We start from the raw sequence: 14,746 nt of genomic DNA on the forward strand, positions 1-14,746 counted from the left end.
AGTGGCCAAAAACGATTTAGAAAAGGGGGTGGTGATGAACAGAGTGTCTGAGTTAAGCAGACCACTCTTACCCAGTCCAAAGATCAGGGCTTGATCCATCACCGTTATTTATCTCACTGCCCCATCCCAGCTCAGAACCTGGCTATATGCAAATCAGTCTGTCCCTGGCCCAGTGCATCATGGGAACAGGGCAGACTAAACTACCAAGCCAATTCTTCACCAGAAAGGAGACAAGCTACCGGGGACCGGTTTCTGGCATTTCAGCCTTCTTCGGCCCGGCTTGCTTGAATCCTGATGGAGCAGTGAGAAAGGGACTCATGTCTGAGTATACCCTGCCACACCTATAGTGGCCAAAAACGATTTAGAAAAGGGGGTGGTGATGAACAGAGTGTCTGAGTTAAGCAGACCACTCTTACCCAGTCCAAAGATCAGGGCTTGATCCATCACCGTTATTTATCTCACTGCCCCATCCCAGCTCAGAACCTGGCTATATGCAAATCAGTCTGTCCCTGGCCCAGTGCATCATGGGAACAGGGCAGACTAAACTACCAAGCCAATTCTTCACCAGAAAGGAGACAAGCTACCGGGGACCGGTTTCTGGCATTTCAGCCTTCTTCGGCCCGGCTTGCTTGAATCCTGATGGAGCAGTGAGAAAGGGACTCATGTCTGAGTATACCCTGCCACACCTATAGTGGCCAAAAACGATTTAGAAAAGGGGGTGGTGATGAACAGAGTGTCTGAGTTAAGCAGACCACTCTTACCCAGTCCAAAGATCAGGGCTTGATCCATCACCGTTATTTATCTCACTGCCCCATCCCAGCTCAGAACCTGGCTATATGCAAATCAGTCTGTCCCTGGCCCAGTGCATCATGGGAACAGGGCAGACTAAACTACCAAGCCAATTCTTCACCAGAAAGGAGACAAGCTACCGGGGACCGGTTTCTGGCATTTCAGCCTTCTTCGGCCCGGCTTGCTTGAATCCTGATGGAGCAGTGAGAAAGGGACTCATGTCTGAGTATACCCTGCCACACCTATAGTGGCCAAAAACGATTTAGAAAAGGGGGTGGTGATGAACTCTACACCTAATGTAACCCCCTTTTCTAAATCGTTTTTGGCCACTATAGGTGTGGCAGGGTATACTCAGACATGAGTCCCTTTCTCACTGCTCCATCAGGATTCAAGCAAGCCGGGCCGAAGAAGGCTGAAATGCCAGAAACCGGTCCCCGGTAGCTTGTCTCCTTTCTGGTGATGAATTGGCTTGGTAGTTTAGTCTGCCCTGTTCCCATGATGCACTGGGCCAGGGACAGACTGATTTGCATATAGCCAGGTTCTGAGCTGGGATGGGGCAGTGAGATAAATAACGGTGATGGATCAAGCCCTGATCTTTGGACTGGGTAAGAGTGGTCTGCTTAACTCAGACACTCTGTTCATCACCACCCCCTTTTCTAAATCGTTTTTGGCCACTATAGGTGTGGCAGGGTATACTCAGACATGAGTCCCTTTCTCACTGCTCCATCAGGATTCAAGCAAGCCGGGCCGAAGAAGGCTGAAATGCCAGAAACCGGTCCCCGGTAGCTTGTCTCCTTTCTGGTGAAGAATTGGCTTGGTAGTTTAGTCTGCCCTGTTCCCATGATGCACTGGGCCAGGGACAGACTGATTTGCATATAGCCAGGTTCTGAGCTGGGATGGGGCAGTGAGATAAATAACGGTGATGGATCAAGCCCTGATCTTTGGACTGGGTAAGAGTGGTCTGCTTAACTCAGACACTCTGTTCATCACCACCCCCTTTTCTAAATCGTTTTTGGCCACTATAGGTGTGGCAGGGTATACTCAGACATGAGTCCCTTTCTCACTGCTCCATCAGGATTCAAGCAAGCCGGGCCGAAGAAGGCTGAAATGCCAGAAACCGGTCCCCGGTAGCTTGTCTCCTTTCTGGTGAAGAATTGGCTTGGTAGTTTAGTCTGCCCTGTTCCCATGATGCACTGGGCCAGGGACAGACTGATTTGCATATAGCCAGGTTCTGAGCTGGGATGGGGCAGTGAGATAAATAACGGTGATGGATCAAGCCCTGATCTTTGGACTGGGTAAGAGTGGTCTGCTTAACTCAGACACTCTGTTCATCACCACCCCCTTTTCTAAATCGTTTTTGGCCACTATAGGTGTGGCAGGGTATACTCAGACATGAGTCCCTTTCTCACTGCTCCATCAGGATTCAAGCAAGCCGGGCCGAAGAAGGCTGAAATGCCAGAAACCGGTCCCCGGTAGCTTGTCTCCTTTCTGGTGAAGAATTGGCTTGGTAGTTTAGTCTGCCCTGTTCCCATGATGCACTGGGCCAGGGACAGACTGATTTGCATATAGCCAGGTTCTGAGCTGGGATGGGGCAGTGAGATAAATAACGGTGATGGATCAAGCCCTGATCTTTGGACTGGGTAAGAGTGGTCTGCTTAACTCAGACACTCTGTTCATCACCACCCCCTTTTCTAAATCGTTTTTGGCCACTATAGGTGTGGCAGGGTATACTCAGACATGAGTCCCTTTCTCACTGCTCCATCAGGATTCAAGCAAGCCGGGCCGAAGAAGGCTGAAATGCCAGAAACCGGTCCCCGGTAGCTTGTCTCCTTTCTGGTGAAGAATTGGCTTGGTAGTTTAGTCTGCCCTGTTCCCATGATGCACTGGGCCAGGGACAGACTGATTTGCATATAGCCAGGTTCTGAGCTGGGATGGGGCAGTGAGATAAATAACGGTGATGGATCAAGCCCTGATCTTTGGACTGGGTAAGAGTGGTCTGCTTAACTCAGACACTCTGTTCATCACCACCCCCTTTTCTAAATCGTTTTTGGCCACTATAGGTGTGGCAGGGTATACTCAGACATGAGTCCCTTTCTCACTGCTCCATCAGGATTCAAGCAAGCCGGGCCGAAGAAGGCTGAAATGCCAGAAACCGGTCCCCGGTAGCTTGTCTCCTTTCTGGTGAAGAATTGGCTTGGTAGTTTAGTCTGCCCTGTTCCCATGATGCACTGGGCCAGGGACAGACTGATTTGCATATAGCCAGGTTCTGAGCTGGGATGGGGCAGTGAGATAAATAACGGTGATGGATCAAGCCCTGATCTTTGGACTGGGTAAGAGTGGTCTGCTTAACTCAGACACTCTGTTCATCACCACCCCCTTTTCTAAATCGTTTTTGGCCACTATAGGTGTGGCAGGGTATACTCAGACATGAGTCCCTTTCTCACTGCTCCATCAGGATTCAAGCAAGCCGGGCCGAAGAAGGCTGAAATGCCAGAAACCGTTCCCCGGTAGCTTGTCTCCTTTCTGGTGAAGAATTGGCTTGGTAGTTTAGTCTGCCCTGTTCCCATGATGCACTGGGCCAGGGACAGACTGATTTGCATATAGCCAGGTTCTGAGCTGGGATGGGGCAGTGAGATAAATAACGGTGATGGATCAAGCCCTGATCTTTGGACTGGGTAAGAGTGGTCTGCTTAACTCAGACACTCTGTTCATCACCACCCCCTTTTCTAAATCGTTTTTGGCCACTATAGGTGTGGCAGGGTATACTCAGACATGAGTCCCTTTCTCACTGCTCCATCAGGATTCAAGCAAGCCGGGCCGAAGAAGGCTGAAATGCCAGAAACCGGTCCCCGGTAGCTTGTCTCCTTTCTGGTGAAGAATTGGCTTGGTAGTTTAGTCTGCCCTGTTCCCATGATGCACTGGGCCAGGGACAGACTGATTTGCATATAGCCAGGTTCTGAGCTGGGATGGGGCAGTGAGATAAATAACGGTGATGGATCAAGCCCTGATCTTTGGACTGGGTAAGAGTGGTCTGCTTAACTCAGACACTCTGTTCATCACCACCCCCTTTTCTAAATCGTTTTTGGCCACTATAGGTGTGGCAGGGTATACTCAGACATGAGTCCCTTTCTCACTGCTCCATCAGGATTCAAGCAAGCCGGGCCGAAGAAGGCTGAAATGCCAGAAACCGGTCCCCGGTAGCTTGTCTCCTTTCTGGTGAAGAATTGGCTTGGTAGTTTAGTCTGCCCTGTTCCCATGATGCACTGGGCCAGGGACAGACTGATTTGCATATAGCCAGGTTCTGAGCTGGGATGGGGCAGTGAGATAAATAACGGTGATGGATCAAGCCCTGATCTTTGGACTGGGTAAGAGTGGTCTGCTTAACTCAGACACTCTGTTCATCACCACCCCCTTTTCTAAATCACTACCCCAAGTTCACCTTTGAAGCACATTTACAAAAACCCTATCGGGGGGGGGTATTCTTACGTGCCAAGTAGCCAACATACATACTGTGAAGTAAAAACAAAATGCACTCTGGATACATGTGTCGCCATCAGGGTCTGCAGCAAACAACATTATTTAAATAAAAGAAGCACGCATTTTACGCATTTTACAGTAAATACAAATCATGTTGCATTTATGGAAGATTTTGCCACGCCATCCCTGTGTTCTCAGGCCGCTTTGCGTCATCTAACGATCAAAGGATGCTGCAATATTATTTCCGAAACTTCAGGATTTGTGGCACAAAAGGGGGAAAAGGAACACCCACATTCTTACATGGTTTAATCTTGAGCTGGAGTTCACACAATGTGTGCAGAAAGCTTACGACAGCGCAGTCACGAACTGACACAGATGCCGATTAATTAATTCTCACCACTGTGCACAGCGTTGGCTGCTGAGAACACACCGGAAATTGGGAAATCTAGCCCCACGTGACTTCCTTGCTGCAAGAGAGCTGTGTTCAGAGAAAGAGCCAGGTGTGCCTTAACAGCAATATTGTCACCCCTTGCACTGTCCTTCTACAACCGAATGCTACGGCATGCCTGCAAGCACAATGCAGAGCGGGCAGCTAGTACCTCAATTGTGACACTGCTGGTGCAAGTTGCCACAAGGTGTGGTGGTGTGTGAGGTTAAATGGCTTGTGCTTAAGATGCTAGTAAGATCTGAATGCCTTGAGTAGCTGGTGTAGTGGATGTGGTGTCTCCTATGTTGTGAAGTGCAGAAGAGATGCATGAGGTTCAGAAGGGTGTTCCGATCATGTCTCGGCAAATGTCATGCTGGAGGTAGGATCACAGTATATGGTGAATGTGGTAACAGTGATGGAAGGACACTAGCAAGGAGGAGTTAACAAGCAACCTGGTAAAAGGTGGCAAAGTTGGGGATTACTATTTTAACATTATGAGGAGTTGGAATGGATAGATCCAGGAAATGTAATCCAGGATGAAGTGCCATTTGATGTTATGTACTGCTAAAAAATGTGGGTGTGCGGGTTAGTGTTACCAGAGGCTCCAAGGTTTAGCGCTTCCGGGACTAGTGGGAATACGTTATTTTCAACACCAACAGCAAAGGGGGTTATCTTATAGCAGAACATTTTTTGACAGGTGTCCACGTATGAATTGGTAATGTGTCCCCTGCAAGCCCTATGCAGCCTGTCTCTATTTTGAACTTCCAAGAGATGTACTGTGAGAAAATAATGAGTACTGAAAATACCATGTCCTAGCTATTGTGAAGTAAAGTTTATTTTCTATTAAGGACACGGAGCAAGGATTATGCTTGACTCTTTCATTGTATTCACATAGCAGCCTTCACAAAACCTATATTTTTTAAGACCACAAATCCCATGAGCTTTTGCAACAACTCAACATGACAACCATAGAGCAAGTCCCATATATCCAGCATGGAGGGAAAACGTTTCCTCTTTCTTCGAGCAAAACATCCTGAAATCAGTTTTTTTTTCTCCAAATCTTTGCTTGTGGTCTGAGCCTAAGGAAAATAACAAGATATAAAGGGTAAATTCCACAAACCATCAATCGTGTCTAAAATATCGACAAACATTGGCAGAAATTAAGATATCGATAAATTGACAAGTGTCATGCGAAACATAGCATTAACATACTTAAGAACAAAAATTGTATGAGAACCTTTGTTAAACCTATGCAGTGACAACAACACTCAAAATTTACTTATCCAACACTGAAGACTTCTTAGGAAATGGGGACGGTAATAGATGGTATCCAATCAGGCGGGATAATCCCTTCCTTCGTGTTCTTAATAGAATTGAAACTTTCCACCGCGAGTTTGAAGCTGGTTGACAACCAGTGAAGCCATGCCAGAGAGCAGTTTAAAATAAAAGGTCTTAAAAGTTGAATCTGAAGACCAATCAGCTGCTCTGGTGATCTGCTTCAGGCGTCTCCCCAAGAAAAAGGCCTTCAAAGCCATAGGTCTCCTAGTGGAGTGGGCCCCAAAGGAGGACTGGACTCATCCCACCCATTGGGCGATAGTAGTCGCTAAGACCGGCTTGAAAGGTTTCTTGAGGGAAATAAATAGTTGAGCCATGGTCTATATTCCTCTGTAAAAAGTTTCATATTCTCTCAGGCATCGGACCACACACCATTTTGGATGATCCCGGGAAAGCCAAGTGATGAACCACCCTGGTATTGGACTTAGTATATCATAAAATAGTGAATGACAACCCTTCTGGGATAAACATATGACGTAATATCTAGGGCACCAGAAACCCTTTTACAAGAAATGAGGTATAACAGGATTGCTAACTTAGTTCCTTACGAGACAAATACTGATTATCCTGCCATAAGCGCAGCATTCTGTACACAACATTAACATCCCAAAGGGAGGAGTGCTTTGGTTCTGGTGGAAAAGATACCAAAGAGACGACCGATTAGTGGATATTCAGGAATAGGCATATGACCCGCTGAAATTGCAGATCTGCATCCTTTGATTGTGCGATAAGCTAACCCTTTGTCAACTAACTCGGACAAGAAATTGACAGTATGCTCTACATCTGTCTCCACGGGATCAAGATCCCTTCGCATACACTAGTGTGACCATCGCCTCCATGCCAAACCATATTTCTTAACAGTAGAATCTGCCCATGCTCTTCTGATGAGTGAATCAGCCTGTGACGAAGGGCCTGGGACTTCCCAACGTCCCCTGTAATCCTCCAACTCATCAGTAAGAGAGTCCCGTCCTGAATCATCTGGTGCAAGTTGCCATGAAGATCCGTCAATAGATTAGGGGATGTGGTATTGTAAAATCCATAGAAAGTTCCAGAATAACTGTATACCATACATGCGATTTCCAGAGCGCTGTCACTAGGATTGCTTCTGCCTTTTGTCGCCTGACCAATGTGGTGAGTGTGGCTATGATTGATAATGGAGGAAACGCATACCCCCGAAATTAGCTCCAGTTTTGCAGGAAAGCATCTGTCCCCTCTGCTAGAGGATCCGGATGACAACTGCAAAAACATGGAAGTTGATAGTTTAGTCTCGCTGCAAAGAGAGCCACCTGGCATGACCCCCACTAAATCCATACTTCTCTGAAATCGAGGGGGATTCTGTTTCCATGCGCTGTAATCCTTCAGGTGTCTGGATTGGCAGTCAGCAGACTGATTGAGTCTCCCTGGCAACTAATTTTTAAGTCACAGACCACATACTCCAGACAATAGTTCCAGGTGTCTTTAGCCCAGTCTGCCAGTACTTTGGACCAGGTATCCCCAGGTGGTTGATATATCTCACTGCCGAGATGTTGTCCATCTTCAACAGAATAGCACAAGGCACATTGTTGGCTGCTAAAGTCTGCTCCTCGAAAGATCCTGCAAGGAGTTCCAGACAGTTGATGTGGAGAGCCTCCTCTTGCTTTGACACGGTTATCCTGTTGTAATATTTCCACAGTGTGCACCCCCTCCCTGATGACTGACATTTGACTCGATAACGAGGTCCAGGGCTGAGCCAAATATGGCTCTGCCGTTCCGGGCATGCATGTGATGGAGCGACCACCGAAGTTCCATCCAGGCCTCTGGAGAAAGATCTCTTGCACATTTGTCACACTCCTCCAGAGGTGATGCGCCTTCAGGCCTTTCCGGTCCCGGTAGTGCAGTGGACCCTGAAAGATCGCCTGGGTTGACAAAGACAAAAGGCCTGCAATCTTCGCCAAATGGCGTAGGGAAATTATCTTTCTCCCGTCAACATTTTATGCAAATCCTGATGGCTAATAATCATCTTGTTCTGAGGCAATCTGAGGAACTGTCGCACTGTGTCGACACAAATCCTAAAGGTCATTTGTTACGCTAGAACAAATTAAAAAAATTCCAGACGTTCCCTGTAAATCCCAGTTCTTGCAGAAGAGACTTGGCCTTCTGAAGTTGGGAGACTATAGTGGATTTTTCCTGGGGCATTAGGAGAATGTTATTTAGGTACACTATTAGTTGAACTCCCCGTGCGTGAAGCCATTCCTTGACCGGTCGCAACAGTGTGGTGAAACGCCAAGGTGTGGAGGACAGGTAGAACGGCAGGCATGTGAACTCCAAATTCTGGCTATCCCACTTGACTGTACAAATAGTCTGTGGGGAGGAAAAATCGGGATAGCGAGGTAGGTGTCCTTTGGATCATGCCTCACCAACCAGTCGTTGGGCAACAGAACACCTCGTAGGAGATGGAAGCCTTCCATTTAGAAATGGTGATACACCACCCATTGATTTGAAATCTTTCAACTTTATGACTGGTCTGAAACCTTGGTCCTTCTCCACCAGGAAAATATTGCTCTGGAATACTCAAGGGTTAAGGATGGAATGGGCAATTGCTGCTTTTTTGAGAAGCTCTCTCTCCTCTTTGTCTACCACCTGTGTCACTTCCTGTGAGAAGACCATGGGATGGGAGTATTGACTGGGCGTACCGTAAAACTCTATGTGAAAGCCCCTCCTGGTTTGGAGCACCCATGCATCCCATGTTATGGACGTCCAGTTTTAACTGAACCACTGTAGCCTTTTCCCCACTCCTTGTAGGGAAGAAGGGATATCGCTTACTGGTGGTGCCACCTAGCATGTTGCTGGCTCCTCGGAAGGCTCCACTGCTGCCACGTCCTCTGCCACGACCTCTGAAGGGTTAGAATCCTCCAAATTTTTTGTGGTATTGCCACTGGCTAGAGTGCCTTGTTTGAAGTTTATGGGGGGGTTAGAGTTATATGCCCGGCCGGAGAAGCTCTTCCGACCCCGCCAAAACGTTGCTCGTTGAAGACCTTCTTGATGGACCACTGGGCCTTGTCCAGGATGTAAAGGTGTTGACGAAGTGTGTAGCTTCTTAATGAAGGGTTTTCCAAAGAGACCTCTATTCGTCATTGGGCCGTCTTCTGTGGTGGCCAACTCACCCAACCTGGGGTCAATATTAATCAGTCAGGAATGCCTGTGCTCTGTGGATAAGGCACAATTGGCCTTTTCTAAAAAAGAATGGGGCCATTGAGCCCAACCAGGCAATATAGTGCGATCGATCAAATGACCGTGGCATCTTCAGCCATATCCAATATTTTGATAAGCGGCCCCAAAACATCTAAGACCTTATCCTGACAGGATCACCAGGAACGGTCTAGGCCCTTCTTAGTGTATTTGACAAATTTAGTAATGAACTTCGCCATTCTGGCATCAATGTCTGGGGTACTTGCTACCTTATTGGGCAAGGAGGATCTGGGGCACCCAGCCCTCAGACGCCCCGGACATCCTGGTACATATGTTTTCTAATGCGGCTTACCACATTGTGCCACTTTTGGTCTGGATTAGTGCGGAGACATAAATAGCTTCCAGGTTCAACATGCCTGGCTTCCCCGTGGAGTCCTGCTCGCATGTGCCCTCCAGCCTGGTTTTCTTAGCACCACCCTCCAGTCACAAGGGTCTGCTTGGACCTGGTTCATCGCCGAGTTCCCATCGGGGGCATCTGAACAATCCCCAATATTCTTATCTGTTCCTTGATGGGAGCAGGAATTGTGCTCGGGGTGGGTGAATATCCAGGCTGGGAATCATCCTGTGCCTCCTGGGCATCCATGCGCCTTTTAAGGAAGGCCAGGAGAAGCCTCTCAAAGGCGTCAGGCGAGGTAGCATTTGCCCTGTCATTGGCGTTCAGTTTGGCTTTGATTAGGCCCACCAATTATCAGACACAGGTTCAAGTCTCGGGCCCTGTCAGGGGTAATAAAGTGCGTCTCACTGCCAGGTCAATAATACGTTTGCTCAGGGATTCCAGAGCCGAAGAGACTGCCCTCTCTAGGGATGCGCCCGTCCTCATCCTCCTAGATATGGAGAACCATCTGCTCCTCCTCAACGGACTCGCATTATTCGTCAAAAGCACCTGCCATGGCTGATCAGGTGAAATTAGAGGTCAAAAGGCAGGGATATTGAGGGGAAACGTTATAAAAAACTCCCTAGCCAGCCCAGGCAAATTTGGGTTAGCCAATGCTTGTTGTCTGCTCGTAGAAAAAAAAAACCTGAATCCAGCCCTCTAAATACAATGGGCCGTAAGGGGGAAAGTGTCAAGAGCGAAAACGCTTATCAAGAGCATAAACTGTTACAAATATGCACAGAATGCAGGGCTCGGAGTCTCCTGCGCTTGCTAGGCTGTTTTCCCTTCACTGACCGCTTAAGGGGCAAAAAACTACGAGATGCCTAGACGGGCACCAAGGAATGAGAAGAATGTGATAGGAAGGGGCACGTCTTCTTTTTTAAGAGACGCGTACCCTCCACACCACCTACTGAGGTTAGCCAGTCACCATCTCTCTTAGCGAAATGCCCAAAAAATGTAGCTGCATGGTTCGGGATGCTGTGAGCCTCCTTTAACAGTCTTGCAGACCATGCGTCTCTCTAGAAAGCGAGACACAACAGGAATAAGCAAAGGAAAAACCCCACACCAGTGTGAGGCCGCGGGCCCTGGAATTTAGGCCCAGAGGTCCCGGCCACAACGTGGACTCGTCCGTACACGGCCTCGAGTGAAGAACTGCGGTTATCGCCTAGGGCAGCCCATCTTAGACCTCTAAAGCACCAACGCTCTCCAGAGCATGCACAACGGTCAAACCGTAGGATTCCAACAAGTCATGCAGTGTAAATCAATACCCAAAATCCAAGACATTGAGAAAAAGCATTTATGTGGCTGCTGATCAGTGAAGAAAGAGGAAGTGTTTTTCCTTGATGTTGGATATATGGGACTCTGTTTGTCATATTGAGTTGTTGCAAAGACTCATGGTATAGTAGTCTTTGAATGAAATATGTTTTGATAAGGCTGCTGAGTGAATACAATGAGTCCAGCATAATCTGAGTCTCTGGTCCTGACATAGAATCTCAGGTGACCTTGACCGAGAATAGTGGTGAGATGAAGAGGCACCAAGCTTGCAGTTGTGGAATGTCTGTGTCGGTAGAAAGGTGCAAAAACATTTTGGCGATTTTGAAAATGAAACAAGAAGCTTATGGGATTCACTCTCTTTTCAGACCAACTCGAACGTGTCTTCCTGCGCCTTGGCCATGCAGACACAGATGAACAACTGCAGAGTATCATATCCAAATTCCTTCCTCCTGTACTTCTGAAACTGTCAAGTGCACAAGAAGGAGTTCGCAAAAAGGTACGTTTGTTCTTATTGGTTGACCCATATTAGTGAAGCACATGTTGAGATTGACCAGAGTCCTTCATTATTAGCCCATCACTCTGAAGTGGTGTTTAAAAGACTCTCAGTCTGTTCCGCACTGTATATTTTATGTTGCAATTAGTGGGAGGATAGTCTGCTTGTTAATAATTACTCGAATTATACTTTCTATTTTAAGTTGTGCTGTTCTTTAGTTCTTTTATTTTTGTAGTATTTTAGGTCTGACGACAAACAGCTTTCGCTGTTTGGCTAGACCAGTGGTTCTGAACTCTGTGATGTCTGCGGAACCCACTGTATCACAACTGGAAGCCTGGTACCCCCTTAGCCATTTCTATGATTTGTACTGCAACAGTAATTTACATGTCAAGTCAAGTCAGAGAATTTATATAGCGCACTACATACCCAGAGGGTCTCAAGGCGCTTAGAAAGAGGAGGAGGATTACTTGTCAAATATCCACGTTTTAAGTTGCTTTCTGAATGCTAGGTGGTTCTGGGTAAGGCGAAGGTAAGCGGGGAGTGAGTTCCATGTTTTAGCAGCTAGGTATGAGAAGGATCTGCCTCCCATGGTGGTCTTGTTGATGCGAGGTACAGTGGCGAGGGCTTGGCTGGAAGAACGTAGTTGGCGGAGGGGGGTGTAGAAGGACAGTCGTGAGTTGAGGCATTCTGGTCCGATGTCGTAGAGTGATTTGTGTGCGTGGGTTAGCAGTCGGAAAGTGATCCTCTTATTGACGGGTAGCCAGTGGAGGTCTTTAAGGTGACCAGAGATGTGTTCGTTGCGTGGGATGTCTAATATGATCCTGGCTGAGGCGTTTTGGATTCGTTGGAGTTTCTTCTGGAGTTTAGCGGTAGTGCCTGCGTAGAGGGTGTTTCCGTAGTCCAGTCGGCTAGTGACCAGAGCATGGGTGACTGTTTTCCTTGTTTCGGTGGGGATCCAGCGAAATGTTTTTCTGAGCATGCGAAGAATGTTGAAGCAGGAAGAGGATACGGCGCTGACTTGTCTGTTCATTGAGAGTGAACAATCCAGGATGACGCCTAGGTTCCGTGCGTGGTCTGTCGGGATGGGTGCTTTTCCGAGGGCTTCCGGCCACCAGGAGTCGTCCCATGCAGAAGGGGATGTACCTAAGATGAGGACTTCTGTTTTGTCTGAGTTCAGTTTCAGACGGCTTTGTTTCATCCATTCGGCAACTTCTTTCATTCCTTCGTGTAGGTTAGTTTTGGCGGTGGTGGGGTCATTGATGAGAGAAAGGATTAGTTGAGTGTCATCCGCGTAAGAGATGATGTTGAGGTTGTGTTGGCGGGCGATGGCCGCGAGGGGGCTCATGTATACGTTGAAGAGGGTGGGGCTGAGAGAGGATCCTTGTGGTATGCCACAGATGACTTCAGTGGCCTCGGACTTGAATGGTGGGAGGCGAACTCTCTGGGTTCTTCCGGTGAGGAACGAGGTGATCCATTCAAGTGCTTTTCCTTGGATTCCGATGTTATTGAGGCATTGTAAAAGGGTGCTGTGGCAGACTGTGTCGAATGCTGCAGAGAGGTCGAGGAGGATGAGGGCGACTGTGTCTCCATTGTCCAGTAGAGTTCGAATGTCGTCTGTTGCTGCGATGAGGGCGGTCTCAGTGCTGTGTTTTGCTCGGAAGCCAGATTGTGAGGAGTCGAGGGATTTGTTGGCTTCGAGGAAGGCGGCGAGCTGGTTGTTGACAGCTTTCTCGATGACTTTGGCCGAGAATGGAAGGAGCGAGATGGGGCTGTTGTGGATGTCCGCAATTTTGTTGTGGAAGAATGAGGCTAGGGAGTCGCAGAGGGCTTGAGAGGGGGTGATGTCGTTGGAGTTGGCCGAGGGGTTGGAAAATTCCTTGACGATGTTAAAAAGTTCCTTGCTGTTGTGGGCGTTGTTGTCAAGTCGATCCTTGAATGCTGTTTTCTTGGCCTTTCGGATTAGTTGGTGGTGTGTGCGGGTGGCGTTTTTGAAGGCGTCCTTGGTGTTAGTGGTTGGGTCTTTTTTCCAGGCCTTTTCAAGGGAGCGGCAGAGTTTCTTGGACTTCTTAAGATCATCGTTGAACCATGAGGCCTTTTTGCTGCCAGGTTTGCTTTGACGTTTCTTCAGTGGTGCTAAGGTGTCGGCGGTGTTGGATAGCCATAGGGTGAGGTTGGCGGCGGCTTCGTTTGCGTTAGAAGAGTGGGCTGGGGTGTTTAGAAGGAGCTATGCGGAGATCTGGTCCGTGGTGATTTTGTTCCAGTTTCTTTGCAGAGTTGGTTGGAGGTGGTTGGTGGGTTTTGGTTTGTTGTAGGTGAAGTGAACGCAGCTGTGGTCAGTCCAGAGGAGATCCGTAGTGTGGCTGAAGGAGACATGATTGCTGGAGGTGAAGATGGGGTCAAGTGTATGACCTGCAATGTGGGTGGGGGAAGTGACCAGTTGTTTAAGTCCGGTATACACTATATGAACTATTTTCCTCTGTAACTGCATGCTTACATATGAGACCAACTGTATACCAGTGAAAGACCCTGGTCTAATTTACAAATCAATAATCAGTTGTGTGAGATCACAACCCTCAGCAGAGGCGCTGGTACAGAAGTATTAACTGGATTGACCCTGGCCTCAGACAGAATAAATGTAATCACCCAGCACACGCACATAGATTCAATCAGTGCTTTAAATGGGAAAAAATAAGTGCAGGTACTCATAAAATGCGCTAGAGGTGTAGTGAGTGGGCGTGGCTAAGGGCAGGACATGATGATACTTAACGACTTCTATAATAGTTGCAGCACACACCAAAATACATGATAAGTGTGGTTATATAAACAAAGCAGGTTAACTCATTACACAAAATGAAAGAGAAATGCAATAATATGTTAACATTTACTTTTTTTTGCAATAGTTGCACCTTCTTAATGCCATACTGTTAATTGCTGTTGTTTAGCACATTACTATATATTTTTGAGCAAGTGAGTAGGTAGAAACTGAAAATACCCCCACTTCGAACCAAAGCTCTTATGGCACCAAGCAAATCATCATGACCCTCCCCAGAAGATATCTCTTGTCTCTTCCATCAATCTATCCATTCATCCTTTCATCCAACCATTTACCTGCTGATGTTCACCATTTACCGTTTACATTTTGTTGTCTATTCAGGTTTTCATCCATCATTTAGTTGATTTTCACCATTCCGTCTGTCCACCCTTCATATCCAAACCTATCCATCCCTCCTTAAACCTATCCATTAATCTTTTCACTCATCCATCTCTTTATACACCTTTTCACTCACCCATCAATCCTTTCGCTCATCTATCCATCAACCCTTTCACTTCTTAATACCATCCGCCCTTT

The 14,746-nt window shown here is 47.4% G+C and overlaps 1 protein-coding gene across 2 annotated transcripts in view; it reads left to right on the plus strand.

The window, feature by feature from the left end:
• The window catches only part of ECPAS (Ecm29 proteasome adaptor and scaffold), a 780,178-nt gene that overhangs the window by 54,291 nt on the left and 711,141 nt on the right, over window positions 1–14,746 (plus strand). For both annotated transcript variants that reach the window (XM_086962068.1, XM_086962067.1), the window contains exon 2: window positions 11,270–11,400. In XM_086962068.1, coding sequence (XP_086818194.1) covers window positions 11,270–11,400 — 131 coding nt within the window. The remainder of the gene's footprint in view (window positions 1–11,269; window positions 11,401–14,746) is intronic.

The sequence above is a fragment of the Lissotriton vulgaris genome, chromosome 3_1 (assembly GCF_964263255.1).
Source record: "Lissotriton vulgaris chromosome 3_1, aLisVul1.2, whole genome shotgun sequence".
Lineage (NCBI taxonomy): Eukaryota > Metazoa > Chordata > Amphibia > Caudata > Salamandridae > Lissotriton > Lissotriton vulgaris.